This window comes from Antechinus flavipes, chromosome 5 (genome assembly GCF_016432865.1).
Source record: "Antechinus flavipes isolate AdamAnt ecotype Samford, QLD, Australia chromosome 5, AdamAnt_v2, whole genome shotgun sequence".
NCBI lineage: Eukaryota > Metazoa > Chordata > Mammalia > Dasyuromorphia > Dasyuridae > Antechinus > Antechinus flavipes.
In genome coordinates this window covers 281246319-281264391 of record NC_067402.1, presented here as the reverse complement: position 1 = coordinate 281264391, position 18073 = coordinate 281246319, and the positions used below count along the sequence as shown (strand labels likewise).

At 49.8% G+C, this 18073-nt stretch overlaps 1 protein-coding gene across 1 annotated transcript in view; it reads right to left on the bottom strand.

Moving 5' to 3' along the window:
• The window catches only part of TIMP3 (TIMP metallopeptidase inhibitor 3), a 61474-nt gene extending 43937 nt beyond the window's left edge, over window positions 1-17537 (bottom strand). The window contains exon 1 of the mRNA XM_051961533.1: window positions 17100-17537. Within this exon, the coding sequence (XP_051817493.1) occupies window positions 17100-17220 (121 nt within the window). The 5' untranslated portion in view covers window positions 17221-17537. The remainder of the gene's footprint in view (window positions 1-17099) is intronic.
• Between the last annotated feature and the right edge of the window lie 536 nt (window positions 17538-18073).

Here is an 18073-nt window from a genome sequence, read left to right as displayed (position 1 = left end):
TGCTCCGCTGGCTTCCAGGCTTGGCTCGGGGGCTCCGGTTTCGCAGGCCAGCAGGTGGTGGTGGGGCTGCTGAGTAAGCAGGGGGTGTGCCCAAGGGAGGGGTGGGCAAAGCGCCAGGCCAGCTTCTGCCCGAATTCTTTCCTGCTCTCCTCCCTGCCTTCCCCGCTTTCCAGAGGAAACCAGAGGGGCACCGAGGGAAAGCAGCGACGATGGAGGAGGGAAGCCTGCTCCTGGGCCCGGAAACTGCCCAGTTCAGAGCCCCCTGCCCACCCCACTGCTCCGAGACCTTGTAGTCATGGGAAAGTACCTTGGACAACCTGGATCCTGAACGTGACATGATGATGAGACGCCTCAAGAACCTGGGGCTTTGTCACAGCACAAAGCTGGGGGTTCGAATCTTGTCAATTATTATTCATTTAACCTCCGATTTCCTCATCTGTAAGATTCAATTTTTTTTTTCAACTCAAAAGAGTCTTTTCCGCTCCAAATCTGTTTCTACAAATGCCTCTTGTTGCAGACCAATTCAGAGGGTCACAGATTCAAGAGTCCAAACTCCCTCATTTTAGAGGTCAGCGTTTGGGTGACTTCCCCAGGCTCCCACGGGCAGCAGGGGGCAAGACTGGAATTTGAACTCGGGACTTCACAGATTCAAGGCTAGAAGAGTCCAAACTCCTTTATTTTAAGGGTCAGTATTTCCCAGGGTCACAGGGCAATAGGGGGCAAGACTAGAATTTGAACTCGGGACTTTTGACCCTAGACTCCAAGCCTAATTCTCTTTTCCCAGAAGAGATGCCCCCTTACTGTTGGCAGTGCCCACCCTTTAGTAAAAATGGAACCTCTTGACCCTGGTGAAGGTGAAAACGAAGGTGACCAAGGACCCTTTTCTTTCCTCACAAAGGCATTAATCTGGGGAGACCGATCACAGGCTGTGGCTGAAGGTGGTCTGAGCAGCTTCAAAAGCCAGTGCTGCTGACTCAGCAATGAAATAGCAAGCTCTGGACTGGGGTGTGGATTCAAATCCTCCCTCTGATCCTAAATAGCTGGGTGATTCTGGACAAGTCATTTGACCTGTGCCTGCCTCAGTTTCCCCATTTTATCAAATGAGAAATTTTGACTTTGGTGGTCCCCTCATTGAGCTAGAAGGGACCTCTGAGCTCATGAGAGCCAAAGCCACAATTTTATAAATGGGGAAACTGAGGCTCAGGGCGAAAGTGATTTGTTTCTACTAAGTATGAGCCTGTCCTTCACGTTCCAAGTTTAAATTGAGGATGCTGGGATGCTACCCAACATACGCGGTCAAGCCTTTTCTTTCAGTGTACAAATCCATCCCTCCCTAAGTAAAAAAGAGACAGGGAAGAAGGGTCTTTTCTTCTCCCAAAATCTCCCCCAGATTGCTCCCCAACCGCTCTAAGAGCTGGTCCTCTCACACTCTCTCCCCTTCCCTCCCATTCACCTATACTTAGTCTAGGGGCTGGTAACAAACTATTAATAGCCATGTCAGAGGAGAAGGAGGCAGGAAATAGGAAATTATAAAGGAGGGGGCCAGGAGAGGCGCTGGAAGGAACGTAGGGGCCGAGGCACCCCGCCGGCCTGGAATGCCTTCCCTCCCCGAGTTGCGAGCAGAAGTCAGGACACGTGACTGAGGAACGCTTGACCGGGTCCAAGGGCCTGGCGACCGGCGGGCTGACCCCGGTCCTCCTTACCTGGTGCTTTCCCCCCAAGACCGGCTGTTTCCTCCTTTTTCTGCTTGGGTGGAAGCCGCTTCCATCCTGTGCCCTTCCTTCCCCGCTCCCATTCCTGAACCCCCGACAGAAAAGGCTCTGTTCCTCCCCATTCCCATTTGAACCCCCCCACCCCAGAATTACCCAGATACCCGGCAGAAGCTACGCCACAAACCCCCCGCCGCTTTCCAGTGTGGAGCAACCCTTGGCTGTAAAATTAGACCGGTCCTGAGAAATCCATTAGCGGGTTTCTCATTGTCTCCACTTATGCTTGTGAGGTTTGTTTGCTTACGCCATGGGGGAAAAAAAAATGGAAGACACCAAAAAGTCTGAGCAGAAAGGGAGATCAGCAAGTCCTCTCCATCAGTGTCCCTTACTGACCCAAGGTCACGCAGCGAGTCTGGGAAGGGTATGGCTTGTAAGCCAGCATTCTGCCCCCTTACCCTTCTAGAGTTCGCCATTATTTATTATTCGCCATTTAATCCCGACACTGTTGGGTTACTTTAAGTAGTTCACAAACATTAGTTCCCAGAAGGCCACATCCAGGTGTGGATCCTACCAGTTAGGAACCCAAAACATACCTTCCATTTACCTCCTAGGAGCAGCCCCTCCCCTCCCGCTCCCCACAAAACACTTGGGATTTCTTTTGCATTCACCTTTCTATCTCAAAGACCCTTCGTCCCCAATTTCTCCAATGCCATAATCAACACAGTACATTCCCCTTAACCATAAATACTTAAGAACATATGGCATGAACAGGATCAGGTTAAATGGCTTTTTTTTTCCCCCTGAGGCAATTAAGGTTAAGTGACTTGCCCAGGGTCACACAGACAGAAAGTGTTAAGTGTCTGAGGCTAGATTTGAACTCGGGTCCTCCTGACTTCAAGGCTGGTGCTCTATCCACTGAGCCATCTAGCTGCTCCATCAGGATATTCTTTTTCTTTTCTTTTTTTTTTTTTTTTTGGACAAGATAATTGGGATTAAGTGATACATACATATATGGGCCCTCCTGGCCGACCAACACCCCCTCCATCTGCCAGGTGCCTTGTGGTCCCTCCAAGAAGAAGCAGGGAAAGAGGATTTCCTGCAAACTGGATGGCTCCCCTTCCCACCCCTCCCATCCCATCCCTTGGATCTCTGTGCTAGTTCTCTTAATAAGAGCTGGCACTGGAAGTTTCTCTCAGCATTATTGGAAGATGGGAATGGACGCTCCCTGCGTGACCACTGGAAAGAATTTAAAATATTCAGGGTCAACTAATTAAAAGGGGAAAAGGCCCACTGGGCAGGAGTCCTACAGAGATTTGAAGCTCTATTTCAAATAAGTAATGGTTCCAAAGGTGTTTTGATTTAAACTCACTTAGATTTTGAGTCAGGAGCCATGGGCTGGAATTCTGACTTTTCTTCTTTATACCTTTGTGACCTTGGGAAATCTCACCTCAGTTTCCTCATCTGCAAAATTTCTGAGTCGGACCAGTTGGTTTCTAAAGTGTCCCCTGCCCCGGTTCTAAACAAGGACCCCAATTTCTCTAGAATGTCTACGGTATATTCATTCTCTCTCCTTTTTTCACATGGTCTCTCTTTGTCCTTTTAATAGTAACTCTGAACTGTTCCCGGAAATGTTCTCCACTCTTTATCACAACATCTCAGAAGCTCAAAATATTGTTTGCAGAGGCCACGATATTGGGAACAATGGTTAACTCATGAAGAACGGTTAACTCATTGGACCATCGAATCATGATCCAAAAATCTGACAAAGAGCTGAATCTAATACTGATTTTTAAAAATTTAATCAGAAAAGGTCCAGATGGGTTCCAAATCTGTGTCCCTTTCCCTGTTTGGACCCAGTTTCTTTCTCTGTGTAATGAGTCGGTTTGACCAAGATGGCCCCTGAGAGCTTTTTCGGCTTCCCCGTTAGGAAGACCGCTAGGACTTTCCATCCATCGGTGGCAGCGTAAAGACCTCCCCATTTGCACGCTCTCCATCCACATCCCAAGAGTGGAATTCAGCTATCAACGTATATCACTCCGGGGTGACCTTGATTCTTCTAGGAGTCAGGGCCCTGCCCAACCTCCTGTCCACTTGACAAATGAGAGGGCCCCGGAAGGAAGTTTAGCGGTCAATTGATCGATTGTTAGAGAAAACCAAGTCCCATTAGAGTTTTTTGGTCCTTCCGTCTTCCCTTGCCCGATTAACTCCTAACAATACAATGCATTCCACTTCCCCACAGCTAATATGGGTGTGGGTATGTATTTTTGCAAAGGGCTGGAGGATCCATACCTGTGATTTCATAGGTAGATAAAACACCAACAAATGCTCACCTGGTTTAGTAATTTACATTTAGGGTTTTTTTGGGGGGGTACTAATTTATGTACTAATTTACATTTAAATTAGTAATTACACATGCTTAGTAAATCATGGCCTTAAAAGGGTTGATAGAAATGAAGCAGTTTGTACCAATCTATAAAGTGAACCTTAGAAACCAACTGGTCTGACTCGGTCACTTTGCAGATGAGAAAACAGAGGTGAGATTTCCCAAGATCACAAAGGTATAAAGAAGTGAACCAACTATAAAATTCAGCATGGGCTGAATGCTGTCCAAGACCCCTCTGGAGTAAGTCATGCGATGATCCAGGGCTAATCAAACTAGACAAACTAGAGCCTTAGTTTATCCATCTGGAAAACGGGGATGATTTTGCTTTCTCTATGTAACTTTATGTCCATCGTGTGGAAAATGCTTATATATGTTCCCAGGTCATCTAGAGAGCTGAACTGGACCAGTAAAGATTATGTCCTTACAAAGAAAGAAACTGATCCCCAATGTAAGGAATAGACTTGTCCTACAGCCCAGAAACCAGGTTTCAATTCCAGATCTAATGCTTTTATCACTGCAAACTACAGCTTCCCCAACCAGGCCGCAGAAATGTGAGCTGTCCTTATGACAAATTAGCCCAAGGAGCCCCAGCATTCCAGCCACACCCCCATACCTCGCTCCTCGAGGGTGATAACAGAGTCTTTAAGCCCTGATGGAAGCTGACCATGAGCTCCCTCCAACCCCTCTTCTCTATTTTCATTAGGAGGTAGCAGGAACCATTAAGATTTTCCTCTGGCAGTTAAGCTATTTGACGACTGGTCCTCTCGTTTGGAGGGGGATTAAACTGGGGGCTGCGGTTAGGGAGGAGGTGGGGGGGGGAATCGCTGTGTTATTTTTAAGGTCTCTGGTTCCGGAATGGCTAACAGACACAGCTACTCTGATAAGCAGAGTCTCAAGACAGCCCGGCCGGATGAATTTCCCCTTTCCTTCCCTTCCCTTCCGCAAGTCAGCCCACTTGCTGATATTCCACCCGATGAACTTTAACTTCAGCTCTCAGAGACCAGCCCCGACAAAAGCCAGGTGGTTATGGCCTAGGAAAGCCCCAAGTGTCCGATCCGGCCCGCGAATGCCACAGTTGGGCAATCGGGTCTAATTGGACATCCATCAAAAAAGCTGAGGTTGTCAGTGGTTCACCCTCAAGGTCATTTATCCCAGTCACCAAGGAATCATAGATGGAGCCGAAGGCAATCTTAGATGCCAGAAGGAAACTGAGGCACTGGAAAAGAAACCGAGTCTCTCGATCCCCATCCATGCTCATTTTAATCCTGGCTCTATTATTCTTGAAATCTTCACTAGAGTCATTGGTCCACACCCAGCTGAGGAAATTGAGCCCCTAAAAAGTTAGGTAATGTAAAATTAGATGACTTTTACTCATATCCAAGGTGAGATTTAAACACTGTTTCCTTTGATTTTTTTTTTCCCATAGTACCACCTACCCAGGTCTCTCTCTTCCTTTACTACTATTGAGTATTCTCTTATATTTGAGAAGTAAAGCAAGAGACCACCTTCTTCCTCTGCCACCTTGATAATTAATCCCCTCCCCACTTTACTTCTCAAATACTCCCTAACAGAAGGGAAACCTGGTACCGAATATGTTGGGGAAATCACCTGCTAAGAGAACAGAGTTCCAGCTCTCAGCTCCATTATAAATAATGGAAAAGATTTTGAAAAAAGTCACTTTCCCCCTCTCAGAACCTCAATTTCCCCATCAGCAAGACAAGATAATTTCAAAGGCTTTTTCCTCTAATAACTTAAGTCTATAAATTTCCTCTTTCCCAAAAGGAGAATAACAAAACCTGCCTAATTCTCTTCCCATTCTCTACCACACCTACAGGTAAAATGCCACAAGACTCAAAAGTATCTTTTAAAAGTGGAAAGCAAAAGATAATTTGGCATTCAAAGTTATTTAATTACTTTTGCCAGAGAAGTGGCCTAGAATTGAAAGAGAATATGGGAAATCATCCAGTCTCCTTCCCTCCAGAGAGATAGCAAAGCATTTAATCAAGACAGAATAGCAAGACAAATAACAGAAAAATCAAGAGGAGTTTCATTCTCTATGCCCTGAAAACAAATAAGTATCATTGCTCATAAAATCTTTTGCCCGTTAGCCTGGTCACTTTATAGAGGACGAAACTGAAGAATCAAGGGTCCCATGCTTCCAAATCTCAAAACTTTCCTTACATCCCGTTGATCATGCAAGCCAGTTCTTCCTTTGGGATGGTGGACACCTTGAGACCCTCTGTGCAGATTTCTATAGCATGCTCCAAAAATCTCTGCTGTTTTTCAGCTATTAAAGCTAAAAATCTCACTGGGTCTCAGTTTCCTCATCTGGAAAATGGTGGAGACAGGAAATTAAGTGATCTCTATACTCCCAGTTCTGAAATCTATGATGTTCTGGTCTCAGACTCCTACATACTCCAAAAAATCTCTCTTTCTTCTCTTCTTTCTTACCTCTCCTTCCTTGTCTTCCCTCCCCGTCTCCTTCCCCCTTCTCTCTCTATTTCTCTATTTCACACTCACTCTGTGTGTGTGTCTCTGTGTGTGTGTGTGTGTGTGTGTGTGTGTGTCTCTCTCTCTCACACACACATACACACACACCCTCTACCCCTTCTATAGGCAACATGGTTTGGCAGGAAGCAAAGCAAAGAGCCCCTGGAGGTCTTCCCAGGACATGCAAACCAAAATGAAGTGAGCTTCTCACTGTAGGCCAGTATTTTCATGAGGTAATGGGGCAATCCAAGAGGTGCCTTTCTGCTCCGAGTCTTTCAGAAGTCTCCTTCAGAAACTGGTAAACATAGCTGCCCCTCCCTTCCCTAAAGAACATTCCCTGGTACATACAGAAGTCACTTTTCATGATGGGAAATTTGTCCGTGAATGCAGTTTTCAAAACGTCAGGAAAGGGAATCACCACCCCTCTGTCTCTTTCTCTGGGTCTCTCTCTCTTTTTCTTCTCCCTCTCTCTGTTTTCTCTCTCCTTTTCCCCTCTCTCTTTCCTCTTTCTCCCTCTTTCCCCCCACCCCTCTCTCTCCTTTCTCTCTTTTTTCCTTTCTCTTTTTCCTCTCTCTTTATCTATGTGTCTCTCCCCCTCCCTATTCTCATTCCCCTTCAATTGGGTATGACTTGAGAGCAGAGAAGAAGAGAACAGAGGCCTTTACATGCACAGGAGCTGGGAGGCAGAAGAAATGAGAGAAAGAAGAAACTCGGGGCTAACAACATCTGGTCCTGCACATCTGGGCCTCTACCGGCACAGGGGCCTCTCTACACAGTCATTTCCTGAGAGGGATCTGGTGCAGTCTCTCCAAGCATAAACCGGATAGGAGAGAAAGCCATCTGACTCAGATTATGGGCAGCTTTGGGGAAGGGAGGTTGGGGAGGGGGAGTAGTCAAATGGAGGATATTTTACTAAGGAAAGAAAAGGGGGGGAAGGGAATTTGAAGAAGGCCCAAACGCTAACTAATCTTTAGTTCCTCCTAAGCTAATTAACCCACTGGTAGAAGAGAGAGGGCTTGGTTGCTCTCCCTTCAGAGCAATACATTGAGAAAAAGCCACAAGTTAGCTACAGATATATATATACAGAATTTAATAAAATATCTATTGGTAATGGAGAAAGTGAGTTCCTGTTTAAAAGAAGACCAATTCTTTTAAAATCACCTAATGAATGTTTTCCCCTTAGGAGACACAATTATAATGGACTCAGAATTGGAGGGACAGAAGGGAAGCTAAGTGGTAAAGTGGATAGAGCACTGGGATTGAAATCAGAAAGGCTCATCTTTCTGGATTCAAATCCAGCCTCAAACACTTACTAGCTGTGTGATCCTGAGCAAGGCATTTGACCCTGTTTGCCTCAGTTTCTCATCTGTAAAATGGGCTGGAGAAGGAACCGGCAAGCCGCTCTAGTGATCTTGCCAAGAAAACCCCAAATGGATTCACAAAGAGTCAGTCAAAATTGAAATGACTAGTAAACAATAACGGAGTCGGAAGGAGCCTCAACTGGTACCTAAGCTAGGATCCTACTTTCCCCCCTCTCCATCCCATCATCCCTAGCAAGGGATTAAGACATACCTTAATAAAATCCACAAACATCCATTGTCTATGGGAATACAAATACAAAAGGAAAAAAAAATCCCTGTCCTTAAGGAGCTTCCATTCTATCAAAGAAAAAAAAAATATATATATATAAACATAAAATATTACCTTCCCCCTTTCAGGACAGGTTTCTTTAATAATAAAGGACATTTCTGCTATTCTAAGAGAGTCTAAAATTTCACTTCTCTTTCTCCCCACTTAGTCACCTTCCCTAACCAATGTTGTTTAGATGCCATTATTAAAACATCATTAACAACAAAGGCAGGGAAAGAAAGACCAGAAGTAAAGGAGCCAGAGAAAAGGCTCTCCTAGCCCCATGATGGATGGTCCACAGAAACCAGTTAGATGAGGAAAAGCTCAAAGGAGGCTCCACTGCAGGAAACCAGGCTTCCTTACAGCTGCCCCTGAAGGCCAAGTGGGATGGCCCCTGTTTGTTTTCTCAAACATGGTGGCCTGTTCCTTTTGTTCATTAGAAACTCCAAAATCAAACAAACCAAAATACAATAAAGGCCCCATCCACAGCTTATTAGATAGGGCATAATTTATCAGGACAGGACTTTCCCCCCCAAGTGTCAACAAACCAATTGTCAAGAGTTCCTCCCAATGATTCTCCCTCGAATCTCTACCCAAAAGTAAATAGAAACAAACCTATAACTGGGGTGAATTAAATAGAAACCCTTTTCTACAACTTGTACTGTTTACATCAGGATGTAAACTCCTTGAGATCGAGAAACAAATTTTTGGAGGGAAAATGGGGCAGGAGGATTGGTTTTTGCTTTTCCCTTCTTAATACCCCATATTTGCAAACTCCTTTATCACTTGAGAAGGAAGGGGGAAATCTAGTTTGTTGCTGTTATTTTTCTTTCGTGTCCAACTTTCTGTGACCCCATCTGGGATGGTCTTTGCAGAGATACTGCAGTGATTTGCCATTTCCTTCTCCAGTCCATTTTACAAAAGAGGAAACCGAGGCACACAGGATCAAGTGGCTTGCCCAGAGTCATACAGTTAATAAGTGTCTGAGGCCGGATTTGAACTTGGAAAATGAGTTTTCCTGACGCCTGGCCCAGCAATCTGCGCACTATGGCGCCCTCTAGCTGCCTGGGGAATTTAAATAACTGAGGAGAACAGGTAACCTTGTGAGAACCTTCCATTTACATAGGGTATATTTTATGTTTGTAGAATTTATGAGTTTTGTCTCTCACAGTAGAATGGAACCTCCTTGAGGGGTTCTCTGCGTGTCTCTGTCTCTGGGTGTCTCTATATGTATACATATATACACACACATATACATGTGTGTATAATATATATATATATATTTTCCCCTCCCATTATCCTTAATAAAGGATTGTTGATTGATTAGCCCAGACAGGCCAGGTTCCCCCACCTCTGGAGTCCTCAAAGTTCCACATCCTAGAAAAGAGACTTATTAAGCATAAAAAAGTTGGTTATAGAAATAAACATATATTTTGTTTGCTAAATTGTGCTAAGCCTATAGCATCTCTTCTTAGAAGAATTATATTAAATGTAGATAATAAAACACAGGACTACACAAGGAAACCAATTTTATTGAAATAGATTCAAAATTTGTTTTAATCCAAGTTCATGAAGCCCTTCCCCCATTCTACCCCTGGGGTAGGGGTGGATGGGAAGGGATAATAGGTGAGGAACCTCTGACCTTGGAAAAGACAGATGTCCTTGTGGTTAGAATACAGGACTCTGCATTCAAAAACTACCTTCAAGAAGACCCAAGTTGAAATTGCACCTCTGATGGGATAGTCTCTTCCCACACCCCTCGAGTCACTTAGCCACTTTCACCTGTTTTCTGATCTGTAAAATGGGATTCTTCATAATATTTGATTTGCCATGAGAGTCAGAAGAAATAGCCGGTGTACCATGTTTTGTCTCAGAGAGCCACGGAAATGCTAGCCATGATCATTATGGACAAAGAATCATAAATAACTGAAAATAAGCCTAATTAAACTTAAGTTTTTGATGGCAAAGACCATCCATAATTTATATTTATGACCACTAGTTCTGAATACACACACACACACACACACACACACACACACACACTACTTTTTAATGTGTGAGACCAAATGAAAGCCAGGGAGAGGAAGGAAGGAGACCTTCCTTGTGTCACATGCGGACGAGGATGCCAACAGCTGTTTCAGACCTGGAAAGAACGCTTGCTTTGGGGAGGGGCTAGTTAGGAGAGAGAAATCTAGCATCCCTGCCTATTTTTTTTTAAATGAATGCATCCATCAGCAGCTGAGCACAACAGTTCCTGATGTTTCTGAAAAGCCAACAACAACAAAATTCCCCGCCCCAGCCACTTTCCACTGTCACTCTAGCTTTATGTTCCCTAGAATTTGGCAAAGGGCACGTGCCCTGTATCCTGCCCACGAGGAGCACGGTATTACAGCCTAGGACTTCTCTTTCCCGAGTTTCCTCATCTATAAAACAAAGTGCTACCATTCACTAAATGATTCTGACAACTCCCCAGGCAGCCATGCAAGTGAAAAGGAGAGGGCGTGAGCTTAAATCTCATTTTTGTCACCGACACTGGAGGGTACACAATGGATAGAATGTTGGGCTTGGAGTCAGGAAGACTCAAATTCAGGAATATTTCAGTCAAGTCTGACTCTTTGTGATCCCATGTAGGGTTTTCTTGACAGAGACACTGGTTTGCCATTTCCTTTTCTGATTAATTTTACAGATAGGGAAACTGAGGCAAACAAGATCAAGCGACTTGCCAAGGGTCACACAGCTAGTCAGCATCTGAACTCACTAAGATAAGTCTTCCTGGCTTGTTAAGGCTCTATAAATGGGAGCTATTATTATTATTGGTATTGATTTTGCAGACACTCTGTAGTAAAACAGTACCAGGCTTGGAAGGAGTAAGTGCTGGGTGTGAATCTTGGCTCTGCCCCTTACTGTGTGATCTGGAGCAAATGCGAGACTAGGATCGACATCTGCCCAACAGGGCTGTGAAAAGTGGGCGGTTCTTTGTTTTCTGTTTCAGGTGAGACCTGGGATTTCAGAACTCCCAGTGGGGAAACCGCCTCCATTGACACAGATCACCCACTGGCCTACAATCCCTTCCTGCTCTCCTAGAGGGATCCGGTCCCAAAGTGGGTCTTCTGGGCAGAGGGTATATTTGTCCAAGTCCTCACAGAGGGAACTTGGTTCCCCTGAAATGGTTCCTTTCAAAGAAGTACCATCAGTAGTGCCCATGCTAGATGCACTGCTGTCCAGACAGCTAAGGGTCATCTTATGGGCAGTGAAGTGTCCATCCCATCCTCCTCGCTGAGGTCACGAGGCTAAGCATGTCTCGTTCACCCTCTGAATTCTGAAACTGAGGTCCCCACTCACATGTATGTCCTGTCCACTACACAATAGGCACATCACACAGAGAGAGAGACACACAGACAGGGAGACACACAGACAGGGAGACACACAGACAGGGAGACACACAGACAGGGAGACACACAGACAGGGAGACACACAGACAGGGAGACACACAGACAGGGAGACACACAGACAGGGAGACACACAGACAGGGAGACAGGGAGACAGGGAGACAGGGAGACAGGGAGACAGGGAGACAGGGAGACAGGGAGACAGGGAGACAGGGAGACAGGGAGACAGGGAGACAGGGAGACAGGGAGACAGGGAGACAGAGAGACAGGGAGACAGAGAGACAGGGAGACAGGAGACAGGGAGACAGAGAGACAGGGAGACAGGGAGACAGGGAGACAGGGAGACAGGGAGACAGGGAGACAGGGAGACAGAGAGACAGAGAGACAGGGAGACAGGGAGACAGAGAGACAGGACAGGGAGACAGAGAGACAGGACAGGGAGACAGAGAGACAGGACAGGGAGACAGAGAGACAGGACAGGGAGACAGAGAGACAGGACAGGGAGACAGAGAGACAGGACAGGGAGACAGAGAGACAGGACAGGGAGACAGAGAGACAGGACAGGGAGACAGAGAGACAGGACAGGGAGACAGAGAGACAGGACAGGGAGACAGAGAGACAGGACAGGGAGACAGAGAGACAGGACAGGGAGACAGAGAGACAGGACAGGGAGACAGAGAGACAGGACAGGGAGACAGAGAGACAGGACAGGGAGACAGAGAGACAGGACAGGGAGACAGAGAGACAGGACAGGGAGACAGAGAGACAGGACAGGGAGACAGAGAGACAAGAAAGAGACAGAGAGACAAGAAAGAGACAGAGAGACAAGAAAGAGACAGAGAGACAAGAAAGAGACAGAGAGACAAGAAAGAGACAAGAGAGGAAGCTGCAGCCCGGCCTCCCTTCTTGGGTCATTTTCTCCACAGGCCAGGCCACGAGTTGCTCCGACAGGATCTGGCCTGCTCGGTCCTTCCCGAGCCTCACCTGCTGCCCCCCTCCCCAGCCCCCACCCAGTCCCTTCCTCCAAAAGACTCAGAGAAGATGACTGGGAAGGGTGGGGGAGGGGACAGGGAGCGCCCCTCCTCACCCCCCACCTCCTGGCTGCCGCCCAGCCCTTTCTTTCCGCGGTGTGTTTTATAACCCGGCATGTAGTTTATTCTTCTCCCAAACACTACGCTCTGGGTCCAGGGCCCGGAGTTGCCATAGAAACGCCTTTTAACTCCTGCTCCCCCAGAAGTTTCCATCTCCCCCGTCCCTTCCCTGCCAAGCTGGCTGCAGGAGCCTCACCTGTGGCCCCGAGTGTCGGCCGGGCCGGGGGAGGGCGCTCCGAGGGGGCTTCCCGAACCCTCAAAGGGAGAGCGGCCCCTGCCCCGAGGGATGGGGGGGCTGCCCAAGGAGCGGCCAGAGCCAAGCTCGGGGGAGGGGGCATTGGTGAGAGATGTAAGGAAGTCTTGGAGGAAGTGGAGAAAGTGAGGGGAGGGTCCCACGCCCCGCAGCCAGAGAGACTGAGACGGACGTGTAAGCCGCCCCCCCCCCACCCGCTTCCAGTGGAGACTCCCGAAGAGCGCGAAGAGATTAACCCGGGGAGAAGGCCGGCAGGGACTGTGGCCGGGGGTCCTTCTCAGGCGCTGCGCGGGGAGAGCCCCCAACTTGGACCGAGCCAGCCAGGCCCGACCCCTGCTTCGCGGGACCTGAGGGGCGGTGCCTTCGGAGGGGGAAGGGGGGGAGTTTTACTCTTGGCCACTGTTAGCTGAAACACAGAGCGGGGCCTTCTTAAGGGAGGCGTCGGATTAGATAGATGGTAGCAGTGGAGAGCGACGATGATGGCGCTAGGTTTAGGTCGCAAGACTTGGGTGTGAGTTCTGCTCCTAATAAATATGTGCGTGTGTGTAGGGACATGTGTGTACCCGTGTGTGTCTGGGGCGTCCGTGGGTGTGTGCATCCAGGTGTGTGTGTGTGTGTCTGGGGGGGGAGTGTGAGTGTGTGGGGGGTATGTCTCTAGGGTGTCTGTCTGTGGGGGGGGGAGTGCATGTCTCAAGATGGGTGAGATCTCTTGGATCCCAGGATCCTGGATCATTCCTGAAGCCCCGTAGAGCCTGTGATGGATCGTTCTCATCTCTAAGAATCTCCAAAGGACCATGGTTCTGTCATGTTTGGCGTCAGGACCTCGGGTTCAAACCCTGCTCCTAGCCATTAGCACCCATGTGACTCTGGAACAGACTCTCCCTCCTGAGCCTCGAGTGCAGCTTCTATAAATCGGGGGAAGGAGAGGAGTCTGGGATCCAAAGACCTGATGTCTAATCCTGCCTCTAGGATCCTGAGCAAGTCCCTCGGGGGAGGGGGAAAGGGAGTTTGTCGGCTGGAAAAGGGTCTGGGCCGTCTGTTCCCACTCTCAGGCCATCATCCTATGGCAACAAGAGCTTCTATAGTATCTCCGTAAAGATCAAACGAGATAAAGAAAGTTCTTTGCAAATCCCCCTCATAGCTCTTAAAGTGCCATCACCCAGGATGTCCCAGGGTCCTCCTTTCCATAAAGGGCCAACTCTGCCGATAGTCACCGGGGAGTTTAAGCTTCCTTCCAGGGAGTGGTTTATTGTTGCTATTGTTGCTATTCAAACCACGATTTCATAAAGAGTTTCCCAGAAGCCCCAACAGAGCCGGAGCTCTGGATGGGAGGAAGTTGAACAGTGGAGGTAGTCGAGGGCCAAAGAAACCCCTCTGGGAAGCTAGATCCACCTGCTGCTTGAGGTCAGACCCAGGACTTCCTACTCAAACCCAAACTGCCCCTTTGTGCCCAAGGGATCTCTCCTGTATACTGCCCTCCATTTCTCCTTGGCAGACCTCCCGGGGTTTTTCAAGAGTCCAGAAGCAAAGGATTAGGGGTGGGAAAACATTTTTTTCAAATAAAATAAATAAAAAATACAAATAAATAAACAAGCAAACTCCCCATTTTTAGACCCTAAGGGATTCAGGAAGCCCTAATTCCCTAATTTCTTCCTCACTCACATCAGTTGGGCTTCTCTCCATTTTACAAACATGAACACCATGTCCACCTCCCCACATACAAACACATACACACAATCTCCTCTTATATTAGGAGGTCTTGGGAGTGGTGCTGATTCCTCTGGAAGCTATGAGGAAGGAAGAGAGTCCCTAGTGGTTTGGTTTTTCTGCCAAAAGGCTCTGACAAATGATTTGGTACCTGGAGACCGGAGTACAAATTCTGCCTCCGCTAACTGCTCTTATGACCCTGGAACAACCCCCCTGGCCTCAGTTTCCCCATCTGTAAAATGAATAGGTATAGCTAAATGGCCTCTGAGAACTCCTCTGCCTCGAATCTAGCAAGTATTTAATAAAGACAGTCCTGGCAATACAAAATAAATAAATAAATATTTGCTCCCCACTCACAGGGAATTGACATTCTATCAGATCACAAGAACCTGGATTTAAAGATGAAAAAAAGGCTGCAGAAGCCATTTGATCCAACTCCCTCATTTTACAGATGGAGAAACTGAGGCAAAGGGTAAAGACATTTACCTAAAGTCACACAGACCCACGATCCTACTCATGATAAACCTTGCCCTTAGCACTGGATATTTATAAGCAGCAACAGCCGCATGGAAATACAAATCTGGTACAAAGTCTTTCCACACACCCCCCCCCCAAAAAAAGGAGCTACTCCATCCCAAGAGTAATACCAAAGCATCAATCTAGGGGATTCCAAGGCTATTCCAAGTGCCTCGACGTCCAGCCACCTGATGATGCCGGCAGCCACTCTCCCACACCCGGGCGAGTGGCCAACAGGTCCCACCGGCCACAAGGTTCCCGCTGCCCAGTGGTAGCCAAGTCCCTCCACAGTCTCCCGCACCACACCCAGCCCACTTGTTGACTGTCCTTCACAATGCCAGCTCCATAGGCAAGAAGCACACTGGGAGAATTTTCTTCCCCATTCGGTGCCCCTTCAATCTTCGCCCTAACCTGCTGCTTTAATCCTCCAACACTTCTAAAGGACCTACTAGCAACGCAGTCCCCCCAACCCCCAATTTCTCTCTCCCTTTTCCTCTGCCCTCCTCCCTTAAACTCCAAAGTCCTTCTCTTTTGACGTGAGGCTGGGAGAGAAAGGGTCAGGCAAATAACAGACACTTGCCCGGCTCCCCAAACCTCGGGGCTTCTCCCGAAACCCTGGAGTTTTCAGGGCCACTCCCCAAGGCTCAGGATAACTGACTTTGCTTCCCTTTGCAAGATGCCTTTTAGCCAGGAGGGAATCGCTGACCTTTACCCACAAGAGCCTTGCCCATTCTCCCCATCTCAAACCCACAGCAACACCTTTAAGCCACAAACGATAAAATAACTTGGTTTTCGACCGCGCTTAAAAGCATTATTAACCTTTAAGGGGGTGGGGGGAAGGGCAATCACGTCATTTAGACCTCAAAACGAGCTTGGAAGCCAGGTGGTGCCATAGGGTCTTATTATTATTCTCCCCACTTGCTATATGGGGAAACCGAGGCTCAGGGGGGTGACCACGTCCCCGATTCCAAAGGCCCTTCTCCACCCCACCCGACCCCAACAATAATGCTGCCCGTGACTGTTCACAAGTTTGGGGAGGGGGATCCCCCGACGATCAACCCCTTTTTCTTGCTGGCAGCCCTCCCCGAAATACTTGTGTTGATGTTTGAGGGGATTGGGGGGGAAGCACCCATTTCAGGGGCCACATTTCCATCGTGGAACCGACCCCCCCAACACATCCCCCGGTCAGCGATCTAGTTACTCTTGAAGTCTGCCTACAGACTGACAGGGATCCGAACCCTCTGTGGAAGCGCTCCCCGTCTGCGGGCCACTTTATTCTGCACCAGGCTGGTTCGGCTTCCAGTAGAGAGCCAAACTCCTCATCCCCTCGGCTCCGTGTTCCGACCATTCAAAGTTTTGGAAAACTATGACGGCCCCCTTCCCCCTCCCCCCCTCCCTCCCTCCCGTTTTTCCTGCAGGGCATTGGAGGGGAGAACTTTCCAGGCGGCAGCAGGACCCAGGAGGAATCTCAAGTGCCCTGTGCCACCGGTCAGGGTGGGAAAGGAAACTGGACGAAGTGGGAAGCAAAAATTTCAGCCCTTAAGAGCTCCAGTTTGGGGGGGGGAAAGGAGGGAGGGAGCATCTGCGAGTATAGACCTGACAGAGCTGCAGAGCGCTCACCACCCCCCCGCCGAAAGGGGACGTCGCGGCCAGTGGGTGGATGCAGCTCTCGGTGCCCACCCCCGCATTCCCTCCCGCCTGCTCTCCATCCTCCGCACTCCTGGCTCGGGCGCAGAAGGCAAGGAGAAGGGGGGAGAGAGGCAAAAGTGTGGCTGCATCCCTCAGTGCCCACCCCCGCATTTCCTTCGCCCCCTCCCCTCTCCGCCCTCCTGCCCCGGGCTGCAGCGGAGGAGAACCGGGAGAAGGTGGGAGCCGGCTCGGAGCGGGAGAGCGGGCAGGGGGAGCTGCTTCGGCGGCGGCGGCGTCTCTTACCGATGTCCGAGTTGCAGAAGGCGTCCTGAGGGTGACTCGGCGAACAAGTGCACGCGTCCGCCCCCAGGTCCCTCAGGCTCCAGCTGCTGAGAAGCACCACAAGACTGAGCCACGGGCTCATAGCTGCGCGCCCCGGTTCCCAACTCGCTGCGGGCTCGGCGCGGGCCGGCGCAGGCTGCTCCTGCCCCTGCTCCTCCTCCTCCTCTCCTGCCTCCTCCCGCCTCCGGCCTTTCCTTCTCCGCTAAGTTGCTGGCAAACTTCTCCCCCCCGCTCCTAGGCTGGCAGCCGGCGTCTGGGCAGCCCGCGGGTGGCGAGGCTGGGGCAGGACGGGACGGTCGGGCTGGGGAGAGCGAGCGAGAGAGCGAGCGCTGCTGCCGGGGAGAAGGCGCTGCTGCGACTCAAACCGCGTCTGTCCCGAGGCTCCGGAGGCTGCCGGCCCGGCCTCCGCCTTATATAGCCTGCGAGGCTCCGCGAGCCCCCCTCCGGCGGCCCGAGGTCCGCCCCCCCCGACCAATCGGCGAGCCGCATTACCTCATCGCCCCCCCGCGGAAAAGGGGGCCGCCGGAGAGGGGGCGGGGCCGCCCGGTACGCTTCAGATCCTTTTAGGGAATGCGGGAGTGTGCTGGCTGCCTGGGAGAGACCCAAGAAAGCCCGCTCTGCCGCCCGGGGGGAGCTCGGGGCGGGAGCGCGAGCCGGGAGCCCCTCCGGGGCCATTGCTGCCACCTGGAGAATCTCCTCGCCTCTCCCGCGCGCCTCCCTGCGCTGGGCCCCCCCCTTCCGGCGGGAGAGGTCGCCCCCAGACGGCGGGTCAGCCCCTAGCAGGGCTGCGGGCCCCCGACACCCATCCCGGGGGCACAGCTCGGCGGGTCGCCCCGGCGCCGGCCCTGCAGAGCTCGGGCAGCGGCGGAGAAGCGACCGCCACCTCCGCCTTCCCCAGGGGGGCGCAGCCGGAGCCAACAGCCCCGCGCCCGCTC